At 38.7% G+C, this 21,060-nt stretch overlaps 2 protein-coding genes across 11 annotated transcripts in view; one reads left to right on the forward strand and one right to left on the reverse strand.

Moving 5' to 3' along the window:
• AIDA (axin interactor, dorsalization associated) overlaps positions 1-5,369 on the forward strand; it is a 43,670-nt gene extending 38,301 nt beyond the window's left edge. The window contains exons 8-10 of the mRNA XM_035280649.3: positions 211-333; positions 3,305-3,422; positions 3,539-5,369. Of these exons, the coding sequence (XP_035136540.1) occupies positions 211-333; positions 3,305-3,422; positions 3,539-3,635 (338 nt within the window). The 3' untranslated portion in view covers positions 3,636-5,369. The remainder of the gene's footprint in view (positions 1-210; positions 334-3,304; positions 3,423-3,538) is intronic.
• A 2,259-nt stretch (positions 5,370-7,628) lies between these two features.
• The window catches only part of MIA3 (MIA SH3 domain ER export factor 3), a 71,111-nt gene continuing 57,679 nt past the window's right edge, over positions 7,629-21,060 (reverse strand). For 4 of the 10 annotated variants that reach the window (XM_035280645.3, XM_054248043.2, XM_035280642.3 and 1 more), the window contains 14 exons: positions 20,351-20,406; positions 20,169-20,259; positions 19,854-19,992; positions 14,638-14,739; positions 14,035-14,095; positions 13,894-13,929; positions 13,751-13,818; positions 13,549-13,649; positions 13,256-13,387; positions 11,497-11,565; positions 11,292-11,371; positions 11,100-11,171; positions 9,500-9,650; positions 7,629-8,384 (listed from right to left, as the gene is read on the reverse strand). In XM_035280645.3, the coding sequence (XP_035136536.2) occupies positions 8,128-8,384; positions 9,500-9,650; positions 11,100-11,171; positions 11,292-11,371; positions 11,497-11,565; positions 13,256-13,387; positions 13,549-13,649; positions 13,751-13,818; positions 13,894-13,929; positions 14,035-14,095; positions 14,638-14,739; positions 19,854-19,992; positions 20,169-20,259; positions 20,351-20,406 (1,415 nt within the window). In that variant the 3' untranslated portion in view covers positions 7,629-8,127. Of the gene's footprint in view, positions 8,385-9,499; positions 9,651-11,099; positions 11,172-11,291; positions 11,372-11,496; positions 11,566-13,255; positions 13,388-13,548; positions 13,650-13,750; positions 13,819-13,893; positions 13,930-14,034; positions 14,096-14,636; positions 14,740-17,668; positions 17,843-19,853; positions 19,993-20,168; positions 20,260-20,350; positions 20,407-21,060 lie in introns of those variants that run through there. The other 6 variants (XM_078356462.1, XM_035280643.3, XM_035280647.3 and 3 more) reach the window with 4 other exon arrangements.

Here is a 21,060-nt window from a genome sequence, read left to right on the forward strand (position 1 = left end):
TGCCTGGCTAATTTTTTTGTATTTTTAGTAGAGACAGGGTTTCACTACGTTGGTCAGACTGATCTTGAACTCCTGACCTCAAGTGATCCACCCGCCTTGGCCTCCCAAAGTGCTGTGATTACAGGCATGAGCCACCGCGCCTTACCTGGTTTGCAGTTTTTAAGTCTGTATATTTGAATGTTCCTAAAGAGAAACTTATTTTCTCTTTAGATCTGAATGGCATAGACTTAACTCCTGTGCAAGATACTCCTGTGGCTTCAAGAAAAGAAGATACATACGTTCATTTTAATGTGGACATTGAGCTCCAGAAGCATGTTGAAAAATTAACCAAAGGTTTGTAATCTTAAATAATAATTGGCTTCTTTATGAACAGAATTCTCATCTTATTTGTGTTTGTACATATGGTGGACCTGGCAGAGTTAGTATCTGGCAAAAGCAAATGTCACATAGTGTTTATTGATTTCAGTAAAATATACATATTTTTTAAATGTGGGAATTAGGAATTGTGTTATCTACCTGTCCAATAACACTGTTATGTAGTAAAACAATCTTTAATAATAGAATTTTATTGTCTTTACCAAGAAAACAAAGTTTTTCACACACTGAAGGTCTGCTCCCTAAGGCCCCCTGATGATTAAGTGTTGAGTATTTCTAGTATTTGGTAGAATAACTTGACTTGCAGTTAATTGTCAGGAAATAGGAAAGGACACACATTTCTGAAATAGTGAGATGACATTTCCAAGCGCAGTTCTTAGGAGTAAATACTTCCCCATGCTTTTCGCCCAATGAGAATTTCAGTGTTCTCCAAACAGGTGGCTTCAGAATCCCTTTATCACCTGAGGGTTCAGTTGCAGTTTCTGAAATTTTCAAGCTCTGTGGGATATTCAAGTGCCTTTGGAAGTGACAGCCTCAGCTTCTGAAATATTTGATATTTCACTTCTCAAGTCTGGTTCTGCTGCCTCCTCTGTTCCTCCACTAAGAGACCTTTCAGAGCTTCTGTTACAAGAGTGGTCCTCAGCATATGACCCCTGGGAGAGCAGCAGCAGCACCTGGAACCTTGTGAGGTGCCAACCCCAGACCGCCTGAATCCAAAACCTCGGGGACCAGCCTAGCACTCTGTTTTAGGAAGTGCTAGCAGTCACCCTCTAGGTGATTCTGACATACACCAAAGTTCCAGAGTGGCTGTGTTAGCAAACTGTGTATGTAGGAGTGCTTATAAATATTGTTGAAGAAATTTTAGTTATGAGTATGTCTTCTGAACAAAACTATTGATTTGTTTCATTTCTTTAACTCCATTGCCTTAAGAAATGTTTGTGACGTGGAGGGGAGAAGGTGAACTGTTTCACGGGCTAACTTTCTGTTTTATTACACTGCATTCTTTCTTAATGGCTTGACTCACCAGAGAATAAAAGTAGAACTAGATTCAGAATTTGACTCTATTCAGTTTTCTTCAGCTTCAAACTTACTGTTTACAGTTACTGTAGCTTTAACTGATATTAGTGTTAATGAACATACTTTCATGTTTACAAACATTTTAACTTAATCTTCCCAGGATATTCTTATTTCATATTTTGCTCTTTCTTATAAATAGCATGATGAGGGACACGGGAAATGTATTATTTACAGGTGATGCAGATGAATAATTTAACTTTCTCAAAATGATGGTAACATATTTGAACTTTAGCATTGTTTTCAAATGTGACATCTTCACATTTATTCAGACCTCAAGACACAACCATGAGGAGGAGATGGGTTTCCTAGCTGAAAAGACTCTGCTATCTTAAAAATCTCTGAGGTTTTCTAGTGACAAAATGCCTCTGTGATTCTTGTGGGAGGGAGAAGAGAAGCCACCATTTGTAGAAATGACAAGGTCACACACCTAGGGAAGAGAGGTTACCAGTAACCTAACTATTGTAATCCTTTCGAGCGTGTTGGGAGTGGATGGCTGAATATGCCCATCTCTCCCTCACCCACATCCCAGTGTCTCCTGAGCAATTGGTTTTGCTTTCCCTCCTTGTCATGTGACATGCTCCATTTGGACCCAAGTGCCAGTACTGTACATACATTTCTGAACATTGCTAAACTTCTAGTGACTTGTGAGTTTTGTCATCAGTGAAAGTACTGAATGCATGTTGTCTTTGAAAGCCAAGCTCCTGCACTCCTCTGGTTAAGGCAGTATTTAGAAGTAGTCGGTAACGAGTGAGACTGATTTCCTTCCTTCACTTTCCATGCCTTCTTTACAAATTCTTTTTTTTTTGGCCACATTGATGAGGCTTCTTATTTCTCTCTTACTAGCTTTTTTCTGCAGGATTGGGGGGTAAGTTTATCTGTTGGACTTTGGGGACATAGAACTGTCTAAATTTCTTTTTTTTTTTTGAGACAGTGTCTCACTCTGTCACACAGGCTGGGGCACAGTGGCACGATCATGGCTTACTGCAGCCTTAATCTCTCCAGGCTCGGGTAATCCTCCCGAGTAGCTGGGACTACAGGCACACACCACCAAGCCTGGCTATTTTAAAAAATTTTTTGTAGAGGTTGGGGTCTTCCCATGTGGCCCAGGCTGATTTCAAACTCCTGGGCTCAAGTGATCTGCCCACCTTGGCATCCCAAAGTGCTGGGATTACAGGCATGCCTGGCCAGAATTGTCTGAATTCTCATTATCACTTGCTCATCGGAGGAGAGGGGCAGAATAAATAGACTTGCTCTTTGAACCTTTGTCTTCCACAGCACGGTCTTAACACAAACATACCATTCCAGGAAAAACATCAGGACAGTGCTCTGAATACTGAAAAAGTTATTAAGGAACAGATAACATTTTACCACTGAACTAGCATGTGATTGATGTTGCTTGAATTCCAGAATACCCCCAAGATTGAAGTTTTGAGTTTTTGCTTTGGGGTAAGGGAAATTATTCAAGCTTAATTTTTTTTTGGAACTCTTTTAAATGGATTTTCTACCTAAGGAGTTTCTATGGGTACTGAAGTATCTTTGTTCTTCTATGGCATTTCATGTTTTATAGCAGCTTGTGATTCTACCTGTGTACATAACTGTTACACATGCTTGAGGCAGTCTAGCTAAAGAAGTTTTGCTATAGTTTGTAGAACTGGATGATAAGGAGACATGTTACTCTACTCAGATACAGAGAGTTTGGGGTCACAGACATATTAAGTTATTGTCAAATCATTGAGACTGGCACACGTTGCTGTGTTAAATTGTGCCAGCTGTAGCTGTTCGTATGCTTCTGGTGATCAAAGAAAATGAACTGACACAGCAGTGGTTTATGTGGCTCGTTTTCATTCCTTAGGTGCAGCTATCTTCTTTGAATTCAAACACTACAAGCCTAAAAAACGGTTTACCAGCACCAAGTGTTTTGCTTTCATGGAGATGGATGAAATTAAACCTGGGCCAATTGTAATAGAACTGTAAGTGATGTGCATATAGAATTATAGTTTATCTTTCTTCTTAATCCCCCATATCCAGTATTTAACCCTGGAATAATTTAGTATTTTAAACAATGGTCTTTCTGTTGTAATTACAGATACAAGAAACCCACTGACTTTAAAAGAAAGAAATTGCAATTATTGACCAAGAAACCACTTTATCTTCATCTACATCAAACTTTGCACAAGGAATGATCCTGACACGAAGAACCTGGAACTTCTGTGAATGTCACCACTCAGTAGAAACCATCATAGCTCTGTGTAGCATATTCACCCTTCAACAGCAGGAAGCAAGCCGTACCCAGACCAGTAGGCCGGAGGGAGTCCTCTGCAAACCTGGACCACGGAATCAAAGTCCAGCACATCACTGATGTATAAGACTCCTTTGGATACAGGTCTCTTGTAGATTTTGAAACATGTTTTTACTTTTCTATTAATTGTGCAATTAATAGTCTATTTTCTGATTTACCACTACTCCTACCCTGCTTCCTGGAACAATACTGTTGTGGGATGTGCTCATCTTCAGACTTCATACAGCAATAAGAATGTGCTAGAGTTTACACATCTGTTCACTTTTGCTCCAATATGCTCTTTTGATTTAACTTCAAGCTTTGGGTTGATGTGGGTAAGATAGTGTCATACTGCTTTGAGAGGAATTGGACCAGTTCTGCTGCCTAACAAGGTCTGTCTGGATATTTATAGGCTGCTCCTCTGAAGTGGCCTAAACTCACCCTGATCTGATAGTTTTTCCTGCTTAGAAAGTGTGCCTTGGCCAGATCAGTATCCCATAAGGGAGTGTTCCCTAGGTTGTAGCTGTGATAGTTTCCAGATGACCAGATTGTTTTTCTGAAAGTGAGCATATTTTTAGTCATGTTGATTAGCCGTTCTTCTACATCACATTATTACTCTTTCTGATGATGATTCTAGGGTTAACATTGGAACCATCTCAAAAGAATTACAAATGTTTAGATGGGTTTACAACATCTTTTAAATAATATAATCTAAAAATAATTGAGTCAGATGCTAATGAGATACTGCAGGCGGAACTGCTGTTTTTCTGACAACTGATTGTGAAACCTTAAAACCTGCATACCTCTTATACTGAGAGTATGCAAAATCTGGAAAGATACTCTATTTTTTTTATATAGGTAGATAGGATCGCCATTTATTTCCTATTTAGATATACTGACATTCATCCATATGAAAATATGCAGTTCATTAGCTTACTATAATTTGACTATTTACTTTTGACTTAATGGGGCATAAAGAAAACTTTCATAGTACACAAGGTGGATATTTGATACACAGTACATTAAGATTTGTGGTGGGCTTTCTGTGGGTTAGATGTAAAGCCCACATATTTTAATATTCACTATTTTAAATGAGCAATGCATGAGGTGAAGGCAGTGTCAGTACCTGGCCTATTTCTAAACTAGTGTAATCTCCCTAGTCATACCATTCAGTATGTTTGCTTTTTTAAAATAAGTAACCACAATTAAGTTGTTTTAGCCCTTGCACTTCAGGAGATCTAGTCTTTACTTTCAGTTGTCTGTTAGGTCCATTCTGTTTACTAGATGGATGTTAATAAAAACTACGTGAGCCTGAAAGAATTCTCGGCCAAATTTCGTCTTGTCTCTTACCTTGGTTGGATTAATTCCAAATCCTAAAAGGATTCAGTCCACAGTAGCTCTGGGGGATGAAGAATTTGCCTTACTTTGTTCCCTCAGTTCTTAAGACTGTGAGTTGTCAAATCCCTAGACTGTAAGCTCTTCAAGGAGCAAGAAGCGCATTTTCTCCACGTCATGTCATTTTCCTAAGGTGCTTGGCAGCACTCTGTACCCTGTGGAGTACTCAGTACCTTTTGTTTGATGTTGCTGACAAGACCCAAGAAACAGTCCCTTAAAAAAAACCATTAAAATGTAGCAAAAACGATGTATTATTTTTTCTCTTTTTTCATAAACCATAGGATATGTATATCGAAGTGATAATTTATATGAAGCATCTGCTATCCTTCACATAAGTATGGTTTATATGAACTACAAATACCTTTCATCAACATTAAAGAAGCTTAAATTTAACACTGTGATTAGGTTAACTTTAATTCAGCCTTGAATGTAACAAAAAAATGAGGGATTGTCTTGAAGTTGACACAGAATATACCACATCCCACAAATTATTTAAATTTACCTTTCAATGAAAAACATCAGCCACTGATGCTATAACTACAACTATAGTAGATCTGTTTTTAGGCCAAATATTGCTGCTTCATAAATAAAGACAATTTTAGCAACTAAATCCAGACACAATTAGTTGGCGATGACTTCTGAGAGAGATGAAACTTTAGAGATGGAGAAGTTATTTGAGTGATGGATGATACTCCCTGTACCATCTGCATATGGGCACCCTGCTTGGGCTTTGCTGTAGAAATGGTGCAATCAGATGGATGTGAGAGGAAGCAATTATGGACTGGTTCACAACTTCTCAGATAAGCTACACTGGAATCTTTACAGTTTACCAATTCCTCAGTGATATCAGATACAGAAAAATCAACAAAAAAGGCTTTAGAGGGGGAAAAATACTCTAATTTTGAATTTTAAAAATGGATTTAATTTACCTTTCCTACTTACCTTCCTAGATGGCATAATTTACATTTAAATGACATTTAAAATTAGAAACTGGCCAGGCTTGGTGGCTCACGCCTGTAATCCCACCACTTTGGGAGGCTGAGGTGGGCAGATCATCTGAGGCTGGGAGTTCAAGACCGGCCTGACCAACATGGAGAAACCCCATCACTACTAAAAATACAAAAAAATTTAGCCGGGCGTGGTGGTGTATGCCTGTAATTTCAGCAACTCGGGGCTGAGGCAGGGGTATCACTTGAACCTGGGATGCGGAAGTTGAGGTGAGTGAGATCGTGCCATTGCACTCCAGGCTGAGCAACAAGAGCCAAACTTTGTCTAAAAAAAAAAAAATAATTAGAAACTATTAACTGCAGCATTGTTTTGTGTTCTAAAGAGATTGACAGGTAAACTCAAAAGCTGTATTTGTGACTTAATCTTATTTTACATGGTTAAAAGAGGCCTACGCCCTCTATGGAGTTTTCCTAATTTCTATTCTTGATATTAAATGAGAAGAAATACAGACTGAATTCTCTTTTCCTGAAGAATTCATATATTCCTTATGAACTGTGAAAGAGTTGTCTTCTTTCAAAGGTCCTTATCTTTCTAAACTATCTTCAGTCTTTTAGTATAAAGAGAAAATTTTGTTTCATGTCAAAGCTTTGGCTCCTTTATACAAGGTATTAATCGATTAAATATCAAAACAGTGACAAGTCATACACTAAGTTTCAAAAATGTTACATCATAGGGCTTTAAAGAATGGAAGAATATAGCCTAGCAATTAAGGAAAGTGTCAGCCTTTTATGATCCTAATCTAAATCTTAAACTCCTTAAAAGGAGTGCCATTATTATTGTAATTAAAATGTCTGAAGAGTTCTTAGAAACATAGTTTTTAAAGAAACATTGTTTTAAAGACACTGTGTAGTAATAAATAAGACTTTTAAGTATGGTGCAATTCCAGATAGTTAATGATTTTTAAATGAAAGCACCATTGTTTAAATATTAATTTTGGAATCTGTCACCCCCCCTTTCCCCCCCAAAAAAGAACTAATTTCAACCCTTGGTTACTGACCTAGGGCATGGTGTAAGCATCACAGCCCTACATCATTCTTTCTCATGGCGTTAGACTTTTCCAATCCTTTTATTGTATTCCTTGAAAATCAGTGGCAAGGTATGGGAAAGATAAGAGACCACACATTTTAAAATCTTAAAAAGATTTTAGTACTTTTATGACACATCGTTTTCACTTTTCTGTTGTGCGCCCTTTCTACAGGAATGGTGAAAGCCATAGAACCTCAGGTCAAACACCTCTTGCTACTAATGTAAACTCACTCTCTGAAAACCATTCTCAAATAGACAGTAAGTGCCATAAAGCAGGCATGTGAATGCTGCACAAGTGGGAACCCACTCACTCCTTTGAAATAAAAAGACATCACTTGCAGACTTCACAGGTGTCTGAGGGGAGCGGCCGGAAGTGTGCTGCCAGCCACCATCTTCAGTTCTGGGAGACTGAGTTTACATGTTTTCCAAATGGCACAAGCCTCCTAAGAGTCCAGTGAATCAACAGACATTTGTGAAATATTAATAAACAACTTTTTATGAGCGATTACTACAAAGAACTTTAGCAAGAGGGGAGAGAAAGTTTAGTGATCTTTTAGTAAACATTTTTAGTGTAACAGTCTTTGGGACCAGATAGTTTTTAAAAAAAAACAATATTGCTTATAAACACCATTGCCCCGTATTCAGCCGGTGTACGCTAAAAACAGGATGATGGAAATACATGTCCTTAAAGAATTTCCACAGGAAATGTTCATATTTTTCATGACATTCTAAATCATTTAGCAATTACAATGCCACATTAGCTAAAACACAAGTATTCTTTATTGCACATTTCAAAGTAGTAAGGACGCTATAGCTTAAAAGGTGATTTTTATTTAGGGAAGAAATGACATTTATGAAGTGTTTGGCTCAAAAATGCACACTGCCAAGGCAGCTTAGTTCTAACAGATCTTTTAAAATACACTTGGATTTTGAAGTCCTTTCTGGTCATGAATAATGCACAGTCCTGACTAGTGCTGAGAGGCAGGAGGAGGCTCATCTACAGAGCCTGGCGGTAGTAAGTCTCTTGCGGCAGGTGGTGGTGGGTAATCCTGGGGAACATGGGCTGGGGGTGGTAATCGGGTACCAGGAATAAAGTACTCTCTTGGGGCAAGAGGACCTAAAGGTCTAAATGGTGCCTGTCCTGGTATAAATGCCCGAGGGTGGAGTGGCACATCCCGTCTTCCTGGTGCAAATTCTAAGCCTAATGGTGGACGCATACCAGGGCCTGGAAAACAAAAATTATGTAGAGTAAATTCCTTCGAATAAATTAAGACGATGCCAGGTATGTTAATATATTCTGTCATCCCTTGTTTCTGGAGGCAGAGTCTTGCCTGTCAGTCAGGCTGGACTGGAGTGAAGTGATCATGGCTCACTGCAGCCTCAATCTCCTGGGCTCAATCGATCCTCCCCTCTCAGACTCCGAGTAGCTGGGACAACAGGTGCAAACCACCACACCCACCTAATTTTTGTATTTTTTGAAAAGACAGGGTTTCACCACGTTGCCCAGGCTAGTCTCAAACTCCTAGGCTCAAGGGATCCACGTGCCTCAGCCTCCCAAAGTGCTGGAATTACAGGCATGAGCCACTGTGCCTGGCCTGTCATCTTTATATTGACATAGATTTGTACTTGAAAGTACTATATACCATAACAAGAAGACAGACTAAATGTGGCTTCATTGCAACCAACATTTTGATAAATTCCATTGTTTACTACTGTATATTAAAAATTTATGTAGTAGCTCAACATGTGCCTAATACATGCCATGATAATCCAGGTGCTGGCCCTGCTGGAAAAGGTCTTCCAGCTTCATCTAATTAAATCAGCAGCATTCATTAGACAGCAGTTAAAATCTTCCTTCTCTTTCCTATCTCCCTCCTTTGTATTCCCCAAGGTGAGGGTTGAGGGTTTTATCTTTCCCTCTCTAATATTCTGTCACCCACTGCTCATGCTTCTGTTGTGGGTGATTAGAAGCTTTATGTTGTAGACTGTGTATATCTGTGACCTACAGGACATCTTAATTAGGGGATGTGTTTTATCTACCTTGCTATCCATTGCAGAACCTAGTACCCAGCCAGAGATATTCAAAAAACATGTGCTGAATATTTCTGGCTTTCTATAAATAGCCCATTTCCTTGTTCTATTAGAGACACTTATTGCCCATCTAATAAAGGACATTATGCAGCTTCCTTTGTGTCTTAAGAAACTTGGGGAGAAGTTACGATGTACTCAGTCAGCTTCATCGCTGCATTTCGAAGCCCAGCAATTGCAGGTGTTTTAGCAAGGGATAGAGAGAAGATGACCATGCTTTACAGTCAGTTACTACTGTTCAGATCATCTTACCAAAGGGTGGAGGAATTGGCCGAGGCCCAAAAGGTCCACAGAGCTGAGGTGGTGGTCCATATCGAATGGGTGGTGGTACAGGGCCTCCCATGGGGGTGCTCATAAGAGGGACTCCTGGGAAAGGAGGGGGCCCTTTTGGAGTCATATTAACCTGCAGAGTAGAAGCAATTGAAGTTTTGAAATGCTCTGATGTGACAGACAAAAGTACCAGCACCAGTAACAACTAAAACCCAATGAAGCACATGTCAGGCACTTGTCCAAAGGGCAGAATCAATGCAACAACTACCACTCTCATTTGTTCCCACTGACAGCTTAGAAAGGTTAAAAGTATGTCACAGGAGTGAACACTTTTGCTATAATCGTATTATTGCTTATATCTGCAATGGAAGGGCAAGCAAAGGTTATAAAGGGAAGTCATTCCTGACTAATACTGTCTCTACGGCAGGCGCTCCCTCTGCACATCCCTCCCTCCCGTCAGAATAATTTCCATATGTAGAATGCGGAGAATAAAAGGGAATGAAAAATCCATTCTCTACCATGTAACAGCATTATTCACAGTACCTTCAACAGGCCTTACGTATGTTAACTCTAATTCTCCTATCTCTAAATCTCTAATAGGACCATCTTGTTCTAAATATGCGGGAACAGAGGCACAGAGAGTATTAGATAATTTGCTGTCAGTCACACAGCATGTAAGAAGCTGGGATGGAATTCAATGCCAGGTTTGACTCCAAGGCCATGTTCTTTCCACCTCTACTTCTCCTCTCTAACAAAGTAGTCTCTACTCTCTTTGAAGTCTTCTACTTCAGAGGGGTCTTGGCTCTTATCCAAGCTGCCCTTGGACAAAAACATTTCTCAAGAGATGTGTATTCCTCGAGTCATGTGCTGGAACTCCGAAGCATTTTCCAAGAGAAAAAATGTTATATACACAAATGACACCGGCACACTCTAATTACATTCATTCACTAGTAATACTGTCCACTACGAGACACCGACTAGTCATTCCCTATGGGAAAGTGGTTTGGAAACTCTCAATCATTAAAATAAATGTACTTTGATTTCAATACAGAGAAGCATGGTGAGGGCTGACTAGAGGACTTACCAGCCTTAACAGCTACACAAGTTACAAGAGAATACGCTTATGTGAACGCTGTTTAAGGCCACTGCTGAGAACTGGCCCAATGGGTAATTATAGACTTCCACTACTCAGTACTTCACTTCCAACAAACATTCTTCTGTTATCAATCTGTAATTTCAGATCATTCAAAATAGGTTTTTGCCTAGTATACAATTGGAGATATTCTTAAACAGCACATTTCCAAAGGAAGACATAACAATGAATTACACAACTTACAATGAATTTACTTTGCATAAGAGCATTAAACCCTGAAATGCAGAAAAGTGGGGACTTTGCACTTTTGTTTAAGTTAATTACAGTTACAGCAAATGCTCTACACAGGTTAAATGTCTAATCAAACAGGAGAGGGAGAAAAGGCAAACAAATCAGTCAGACTTCAGCAACACTCCCAAGTCGCGGACAAAAGATCAATATCGCCAGGCAATTTATAGCCCAGTTCAGTCCACACTTCTAAATACTTACTGCTACTGGATGCTCAGCTGAAGATGTAATGCTGGGAACGGAGGGGACTTCAAGCTCTTGGAGAACAGTTTGCTTTTTTAGAAAAATAAATGAGATAGTACAAATAGAACACACAAATAGGAGATGAAGCAAAGAGAGTTGTAGGAAAAGCTACATGTTCCTGAAATAACTATTCAAAATGGGTCCATTTACCCTGCCTTCGTCCATCATCCGGGTAGGGGAAGGGCCTCTTGAGCTGTTGTTCATCATGGCAGCTGTACCAGGTCCTGGATCTGTCAGAGACCAGAGAATTGACATAGGCTTATTCTGACTTGTGTACTCTAAGAGGACGATAAAAAAAATCCTCTCCCCACTTCCTGCATGGTTTTAGACTCTTTAAACACTCTTGCTCCCTTACCAGAAGGAGAGGGTTTCCCAGATGCCTCAGCTGACCATCGAGGATGAGTCAGAGGCCCGTCCACAGAACCTTGTGAAAGAAATAACAGAGCCCTTGTATGTATTTTTCAGAAGAAATAACAAATTGTAGACAGGTTAGGGTTCAAGTCTATCTGGAAAGCAACATTAAAAACGGGTCTCCCGATACTCATGAAGGCAAATCATTTATAATTTATGCACGGACTTAAAGAATTAAAATAAGCAATGCCTTGCACTGAAAGAACAATAAACCTGCACATTCATGGCTCTGGTCTATACTTCAAGCTATGGACTTCTATATACAGTATTCTACATTGTGATTGTTGTTCAGTGTATATATAATCTGACTTCCATATCTTACTAGTGTAGACATATTTAGGATTCACAATAGACTCAACAGCATTTCACAGTATAGTAATGAGAAGTGGAAACATGTATGCCTCATAAACTATGAAGTTACTAAGGCAAATACAGTTGATTCTTGAACAATGCAGGGGTTAGGTGTGCTGATCCCCTGTGCAGCCAAAAACCCATGTGTAACTTTTGACTCCCCAAAGCCTAGCTACTAATAAATAGCCTACTACTAACCAGAAGCCTTACCAGTAACATAAACAGTTGATTAACACATATTCTGTATATATATATTGTATACTGTATTCTTACCTTAGTAGAGGTAAGCTAAAGAAAATGTTACTGAAATCCTAGGAGGAAATGTATGCACAATACTGTACTGTATTTGTCTATACTGTAAGGTACAGGATCTGTTTACAAGAGGACTCGTGACAGAAATGACAGATAACTGCTGCTGCACACTCCAGTGTCTGGTCTATATCAAAGCAATTCAGCTTTTCTAGTGATGTCATGAATTTGCTTCTTGAGAATAATTCCGGCATCACTAGCGGCATTTCATATGGGCCACGTGGTGTTATTCCAGGTTTATGTTATTGCACTAAACATAAAAAATACACAACAACTGTGAAAGATTATGTTTACATGGAGATTAACAGACACGTGTTTAAAGCGGATACTCGCCACACTTGAGCTCACCGCCATAGCAACAGGAGGTGGCGATGAAATTATTACAGTACAGTGTATACTACAGCTAACTTGATGCATTTATGATTTAATACTGTGTCTTTACATGTGTTTACTTTCTCCCAATTGTGAATGGTGTCATGTATATCTGTGTTTGCGCAAGTGTTGATAAACTTTTTAAAATAGATTTTTGTATATTTTACAATAGTATATGATAAAATAGACTAGTATCTACATATATTTTATGCATTCATGACATACCTAAATTTTTTATAAAATTTCTAGGCTGTGTGGTTCATCTGCAAGTTCTTTCAAATTATTGCAAAGTTCCAAAAAATTTCCCAAGGTATTTTTTGAAAAAACTCTGCATATAAGCAGACCTGCACAAATCAAACCTGTGTTGTTCAAGGGTCAGCTGTATTTGGGAGAGGAATCCCACAGAACTTTAAAGATAAAGTATAAATTTTTTTACACTTCATAGTAAAAAAATAAAAAAGAAACAATAAAAGGACCTTAATGGAAATAATAAATGCTTTTTGTTCTAAAACAAACCTTGCAGTTGAAGACTTATCCACCAAGACAAATTAAGAAATTTCCTTTTTTATACTGGACAGACCCAAATTCTAGGGTGTTGTTTGCATTAGAATCCTCAAATAAAAGGGAAAAAGCCACCTGAAACAGTATTGCAAGGAAACGTGAATGCTCACCAAATCTAGGCATAGCTCTTTGACTGACAGTATCAGAGAGCGGTCTTGCAGGTGGATCCACTGTCAGTGGAGGGGAGCATTCTCCACCGCTCACAGGGGATGGGCCAAAAGAGCCATTCTGGCTCAGAGGACCTAAAGATGACAGCGTCTTGTTACCATTTTAAGACAGCCTTTTTTTCTTAAGTTCTTGAGATTATTCCTAGGGTATCATAACCACTAAACACAAACAAAAGTCATTTACATACATTTTACACCACAAACAGATTGTTGCCCTTCACAAGGTGCTCCCTTACCTCTCCGGGGAGGGGTTTGTGTATTTGGTCTTCCCGGCATTGGTTTTACAATCACAGGTTCTTCCTGCAGCGTTGCCATCTTTTGTGTTAATTCCAATAATCTTGAATATAGAGAAAGAGTATTTAAGAAAGACTTAAGTATGAAACAGAAACCAATTCCTTCAGAGATAACACTGAAAACACAGGCATCCAAATCACATACTTGTGTCTCAAGTTGGTAGCTTCCCTTTTCTCTTCGGCTATAGCTCTTTCTGCAGCACGAGCTTTGAGCTACGGAAGAAATATATTCAAATTAAGTTCTAGGAGACGATGCACCAAATACAGGAAAGAAAAAAGAAATCTTACCCAGTTTTCATGAGCTTTCTTCTCATGGGTGGCGATCTAAAAAAGATAATACATCACAAAATATGCTTACAGATTCATTCTAATCGCCTGCATTCATTATCAAAGAATTCTGGGCACTAAATAGGAGACTAGAATCATTACCTGGTTTTTAAATAACCGCTCTGTTTTCTGTAATTCATCCTCCAATTCTTCAATTCTCCGCCTAAAAATTACACTTGGCTTTATGAGTTAAGGCACAACCGAATAAAACCCAAACAATGTGACGATGTTAACACTTACCCTAACAACTGCACCCCAATAGAGCTACTTCAACTGTTCCTAAATATTTTTCTCAAATAATCCTGTTATCGTCCACTATAAACCCTTTTTTCCTTTTTTCATCCTTTAATTATATAATAAAAAAATTTCCCAAAGGTAGAATTACTGGGTCTATCAAATGGCAAAATCACTTTAATGGCTTTTGATACATCATACAACACATTTAATGGCTTTTGATACATCACACAACACACTGCCCCCCTCCCCGCCCTCTACCCCCAGAGCTGTTTGCGTGAACCAAGTTCCCTTACAGTTTTGCCAGCACTGGGTATTTGTTAATATTTTTCCATTTGTTAACTTAAAATTTAGTTTTTCTTTTGTGTGAGTTTATGTATTCATGTCCTCTGACCATTTATTTACACTTTCAGGCTAAAAAAAAAAACTAGTTTCATTAGCCAGTGACACCGTCTTAGAGGGTGAACTTACTTGTAAGTTTTTACTTCCTCTGCAGCCGAAACTGCCTTTTCATCAGCGGCTGATAGCCTCTGCTCTCGTTCTTGCCGCTCATACTCTTCTTGACTTAATTTCCTACGATAAAACCGGTTGTCAGTGAAAGTATTTCTCTTTTCCTCCTGGCATTCTGTCTGAATTCTCTATTAAAATGTCACTTCCTATCCTATTCTTAAAAATGCACAGACTATACAAAGTCATAGGAAGGAATTCAAAGTGTCCTTTAGGATAAAAATCCAACTGCAGCCTGTTGATACATCACCTGCATTTTCTAATGTCTCATAATTCTTTTCTCACTAGTAAGTAAATGTAATAAACAAACACTGTGTTTCCCATGGGAAAGACTGCTGTGTTGAAATGATGAATGCTCACTTTTCAATGTAGAAAGCCAGGACACAGTTAAGCTTATTAGGATAAAACAGGGGATAATTACTTCTCTTATTTTTAACCATGGAAAAACCACTAATTAACTTTCTTATGCGCTGTTTCTCAATCCAAGACTGGTACCATGATAAAGACAGCCAACGAAAGGGCTTTTCAGAACATGCCTTCTAACTGTACAGTTAACCACAGAACATTTTCACACTTCAGATACGGAGCTCCCCTACCTATTTCAAAGGAATCATGATTAAGCAGAGAGACAAATCTGAGTATTGCCAATGTCTATTGAACAGAAAAAGAATCCAACTGTCCCGTAATCAGGGTGCTATGTACTGAAAACTGGTTTTAACCTGATAATTCTCAAGCTCAAGACGTCAACATACTGTAACACAGACCGTAAAGGCAGCAACATTTAATGGTTTAAAAGTGCTACTTGCAGTTACCCTTGTACTTCTTTACTCATAGTTCTGATACAAAAGATACTTGAAACTTTTCTATAAATTGGCAACAGAAATGGAGCTATAGTAAAAAAGGTTAATAACAACAAAGAGAAAAGCTGATGTATTCCTTTATAACTGCGCATTTCATATTTCAGCAATATTTGTGAGTGGTTGTAACATACTAGTTACCTTATAAGAGGCTAAGATAAAGGTTTGGGTATGGTAAGTACCACCTCTGCACTAAAAGAGCTCACAATTGAATGTATAAAAGGTGGGTATAAGAATAGAACAATCCCTCCCTGACTCTGGCTTAGGAGGGGATGTGGAAAAAACAAGTCTTAGAGAAAGATTCAAGAGAATTTTGCTTCCAATAACGGATCAGTTAGTCTGCAAACACTGAAGATAAGAACATATGGACAAAAATAGAAAGAATGTGCTTGAAGGCATCAGAAAGCTAATAAGGCAGTGAAGAAAATCCAGTAGGAAAAATCACAGAATTACAAGGAAGTCTGGCATTTTAAGCCATTGTCCCCCAGGTTTATCCACACATTAAAGATAAGCCAGACATATATGAAGGTTGAGAAGAACTTTCAACAGATCCCTGGGTTCAGAGAAACAAGAGGTGGAGTTCAGGGCTCACAATGAGAAGGTCCCCAAGAAAAAGCCCTAGGCTTTGGGTTGAGACCAGAAAAGAGCTGCAAACTTGGAGTACTGAACAGGCAATATAATGTCCTTTAAACAGACTAAGCCGTTTTTCAATGAACTTAATTGCTAACTGGAATAAAGTGACCACCACCTGCTAGAGGTAATCTCAAATCTTTTCTGTAGGATGGTAACATCATCTGAGATCTCAAATTTCCCCTATAATTTTCATAAACAATGTTTACCACCCCATCAAAACCAACCAGGCATTCCATAAGACAAGACAACGTGACTGCAATCTAAAAGACAAGAGAAGCAGACTCATAAGGGATCCACATAATAGGATTACCACAGATTTTAAAACAATTGTGCCTTATATATGGAAGGAAGTAAAAGTCAAGATTATGAATTTCAGCAGAGGATCAGAAACTATAAAAGTGAAAAATAGTAAGTGAAACCAAAAAGAACTCAATTAATGATTTCAGCAGATTAGATAACTGAGGTGACATTTTAGCACACGGGAAGCCAGTCAGAAAACATCCAGAATTAAGCAAATTCAGGATATAGGAGCACTGGGCAAGGGGTAGGGATGAGGGATCCTAGTATGTTTAATGGGATTCTCAGGACAAGAGAAAATGAAATGGAATTAATATGTGAAAAAAGAGGCCCCAAATTCAAGAGAGGTTTATAACCTCAAGCAGCATAAATGCAAAAGAAAAAGCAGGGGGGTGGGGATGGGGGGGTGATGACAAAACCCTACATGAGGCGCCTCCCAACAAAATTGCTGAAAAACCAAAAAGAAAAATGACTAAAGGCCGCTAGGGAAGGCATGATGTATTTGAAAAAGAGAAAATAAGAATGATAATAGATTCCTCAAAGAAACTTTAAAACCAGAAGATAACTGGTTATCTTTAAAGTGCCGGTATTAAACAACTATGAAAATTCCATAACCAGTAGAAAGATCAAAATTCCATAACCAGTAGAAAGATCCTTTTAGGGCTGGGCACAGTGGCTCACACCTGTAATCCCAGCACTTTGGGAGCCCGCGGCAGGTGGATCACCTGAGGTCAGGAGTTCAAGACCAGTGTGACCAACATGGAGAAACCCCATCTCCACTAAAAAAAACAAAAAAACGAAATTAGCTGGGCATGGTGGTGCATGCCTGTAATCCCAGCTACTCGGGAGACTGAGGCAGGAGAATTACTTGAACCTGGAAGGCAGAAATTGTGATGAGCAGGGATAGCACTGTTGCACTCCAGCCTGGGCAACAAGAGCGAAATTCTGTCTTAAAAAAAAAAAAAAATCCTTTTAAAATAGAGTCAAAATAAAGACATTTTCATACAAAAATGAACGCACTGAACCTGAATTAAAGTATATTCTTCAAATAGAATGACAGTGATCGCAAATGGAAGACTGAAGATGCAGGAGAATAAAGTGTGATACTAACTGTAAATATGTATGTAAATTTAGGATCAGCAGGATAGCACTGTAAAACACAAAACATCTGTGGAGTCTGAGCTATAGAGAGCATTTCAATACATTACCACAGTAACATTTAAGTCAGGAGGAAGTTAAAGCCCAGAAAGAGGTAACTCCTCGGCCTGGTGCCTGGTGTGGTGGTTCACGCCTGTAGTCCCAGCACTTTGGGAAGCTGAGGTGGGCGGATCATGAGGTCAAGAGATTGAGACCATCCTGGCCAACATGGTGAAACCCCGTCTCTGAAACAAAATACATCTCTACTAAAAATACAAAAATTAGCCAGGCATGGTGGTGGGCGCCTGTAGTCCCAGCTACTTGAGGCAGGAGAATCACTTGAGCCCAGGAGGCAGAAGTTGCAGTAAGCCGAGATCGTGCCACTGCACTCCAGCCTGCCGACAGAGAGAGACCCTGTCTCACACACACACAAAAAAAGAAAGGTAATTCCTCTATGAAGAAAGAGGTAACTCCCTTATGTCAGACTTTGTAATAAGTCCAGGATACGTACTGTGGCCTTTAAGGTAAAGACAACAAGACAAGTAGAACAACCTGTAACCACAAAACTTAAATAGAGAGGAGCAGAAGAATTTAAAATACTCTAATAATTCAAAAAAAGGAAAAAGGAACACAGAACAGGTCATCAAATAAATGGAAGATACCAATATGTAGATTTAAACTCAAATATATTTTAGGAATTACATTTAAGAAGCAAATGAGTGCTCCGTCTGTGTAGCTTACTATTTATTTATGCTACTCCAAGAAAAATGAACATGTGAGTAGGTAGGTGACTGCCAGGCAGAAACAATGAAGGACATTTTTACTGCAGAAAAAACAGCATACAGAAAGACAAAGACGTTTAGAGTGGCATGGAGGAACTGTTGAGTGTCTACAGTTCAAGAAGCATCAGAAGAAACCGCAGGAAGTGTACCTGGAGAGGCAGCTCAGGGATAGCTGAGGGGAAAGTGGCCTCTGTTAAGAACTATGGAGTTGACCCTCAAGGGAATGGAGCATACTTGATAGATTTTAAGCACATAATGACAGGGACAGACTTGTATTTTAGAAAGTTCACTCTAGCAGCTATAGAGACAATCTGAATTTGGAAGCAGATGTATAAGAGAGACTGAAGATAGAGAGGTGATTAGCTAGGGGACTGGCATAAAAGATGACAAGGGCCTGAACACACGCAGTGACTTTAGGGGCGGACAGCAGAGTACAAACCACGAATGGAGACTGAATGAATGTTGTGGCACATAAATGGGTTAACTGGATCATGAAGAAAAACAGTTTCCATTTAAATAATTCACATTACTATTGGAGGCAGAGAAGTGCTCTTTTTAAAAAAAGTAATGAAATGAGGAATGTCTCTCTGAAGCAGGACAGGCATTTAGAGCTGGCCTGAGCAAAATCTGGAAAATCTAAACTGGCTGCTTGGTGAGCAAAGAATTAGAGAAAAAGTTAATGGTATAGTTTTAATGTTTAATGGCATACGGCAGTAGCAGACTAAGCATTTTAAAAGGTTAAATTTGCTTAGCAAGAGAGGTCTTCTCACACACTGCCATCTACACCATAGAGTAAAATATAAGAGCAAACACAAATAGTAACTGCCACAGACAACCTATTTTTAGAGAATTCAGATGTTTTTGTGTAGAAAATACTTGAATTATAAAAATATAGTTTTCAAAAGATACCTAGCTCAAAATTTGAGATGTGCATTTCAGAAGATTAGTATCTAAATATATACACCAAATAGTTCTATATTCAAAACTCCTCATCTTTGCCACAATTACGTTTAGTCTGAATATTTGACTCTGTGAAGTCCAAAACTTAATGTACCTTTAATAAGTAAAATGTCCTTTTTTGAAGTTTTTATTCTACTAAAACATGTCGTACAAATCACTCAGACTTTTTAAAGGAAATTACGTAATTGACCACAAAGAAAGGAAAGTGAAATAAGTGGTGGAGCCACAGAAAAGGCGTGGACAGATCTTCAAAAGAGAAGCACTTCCACAGCAGGAACTGTCAGTCCCAGTCAAATGCTCCCTCTTACATGAGCTACAGGCAACAGTTTCTGACAACTGGTTAGGAAGGAAAGAAAAAGGCAGGTTATGAGAAACAAAGCAGATAGGAAGAAAGACAAATTTGTACTAATTAGAGATGGAAAGAAGGATAAATAATCCTAAAAAAGATAACACTGTCTATATTAGTACACCTTTATTTAGTCACATGACAGTGAACAGTAAATGAAAACCTTACTTTTGCAAAGCCATCTCCTTCTGCTGATACAGTTCACTCAGAATCTCCACTTTCTGCCTCAGGGTTCTGTTCTCATCTTCCAGTCCATTTTTGGCAGATTGTAGTGAGTTGCGGTCATCTTCCAATTTCTTTATCTGGTCTGCAAAGGGTAAAACATTTGAGCTCTATGTGTGTGCACAAGAACTTGAGAACTTGGTTGGGGGTTTGGTGCGGAGAGGAATGAGAAGTATGAAAGCAGGAAACCACTCTTTATCTGTCTAATGCAATTTTGCATCTTTCTGATATACAGCAATTTCTTCTCAAGAAGCAACCTACCTTCCAGGTTACATTTAGTGGACCTGGAGGCTCTTAGCTTAGATCGTAAAAGGTTTAGATCCTCTTCAACTACCGATATTGCAGTCTGTGTCTAAAAATTACAGAAGACAGAAGTATTAATATAAGTGAGACACAGTAAAAGCATTCACAGGCACTTATGGGACTCTAAAAAAGGATTATACCCGAGAGACATCCATCATCTGCTTAATTTGATTTTTCATCTTCTCTTTCCGGTCACCTAAAACACAAAAGACTTTCATTGCTTTTTCTTCCCTTGCATTTTAAATCTATATTTTCTTGATTTATGCAAAACTAAATAATTATCATGTTCAAACATTTAAAAAACAAACAAAAATAGAACAGGATTAGACTGACTTTTAAGAGAACTGAAAACCTAGATTCAAAAAGTGAATTCCCATTTGCACAATAAACATGTTATACACGCCATTCTTGAGCAAGAAGAAACATGTGACATAAAGCTCTTTCTTCAGTCTCAGATCTGTCTCCACCTGGGCTTAGTAAGTGTCTCATTCAGAAAGATTCCCTCCTATTCTCCTCCAGAGTTGGCTATCAAATGTGGTTTAAAACACTCACTACATAAGCAATATCCAACTTGAGAGATGACATCTAGAAACACTTTCCTCATCAGTAAACACTGCTACCCTATCTTCTACTCTTCTCCTACCCCATCTTCCACTGCTTCTACTCTCGTGGCTTTAGTTTCTGGATCCAACCACCTCAGTACTCTTAAAATCAGTTCCACAACTGATTTTAGTCAAACAGCTTAAAATCAAATCAACCTTAAAATCAAACAGCTCCTGAGATGACGAGTTTCAAAATGTTATCTCTATGAAATTGAAACACAGTTTCCACTACTCTATATGTTCAATAC

Source organism: Callithrix jacchus, chromosome 19 (assembly GCF_049354715.1).
Source record: "Callithrix jacchus isolate 240 chromosome 19, calJac240_pri, whole genome shotgun sequence".
Taxonomy (NCBI): Eukaryota; Metazoa; Chordata; class Mammalia; order Primates; family Cebidae; genus Callithrix; species Callithrix jacchus.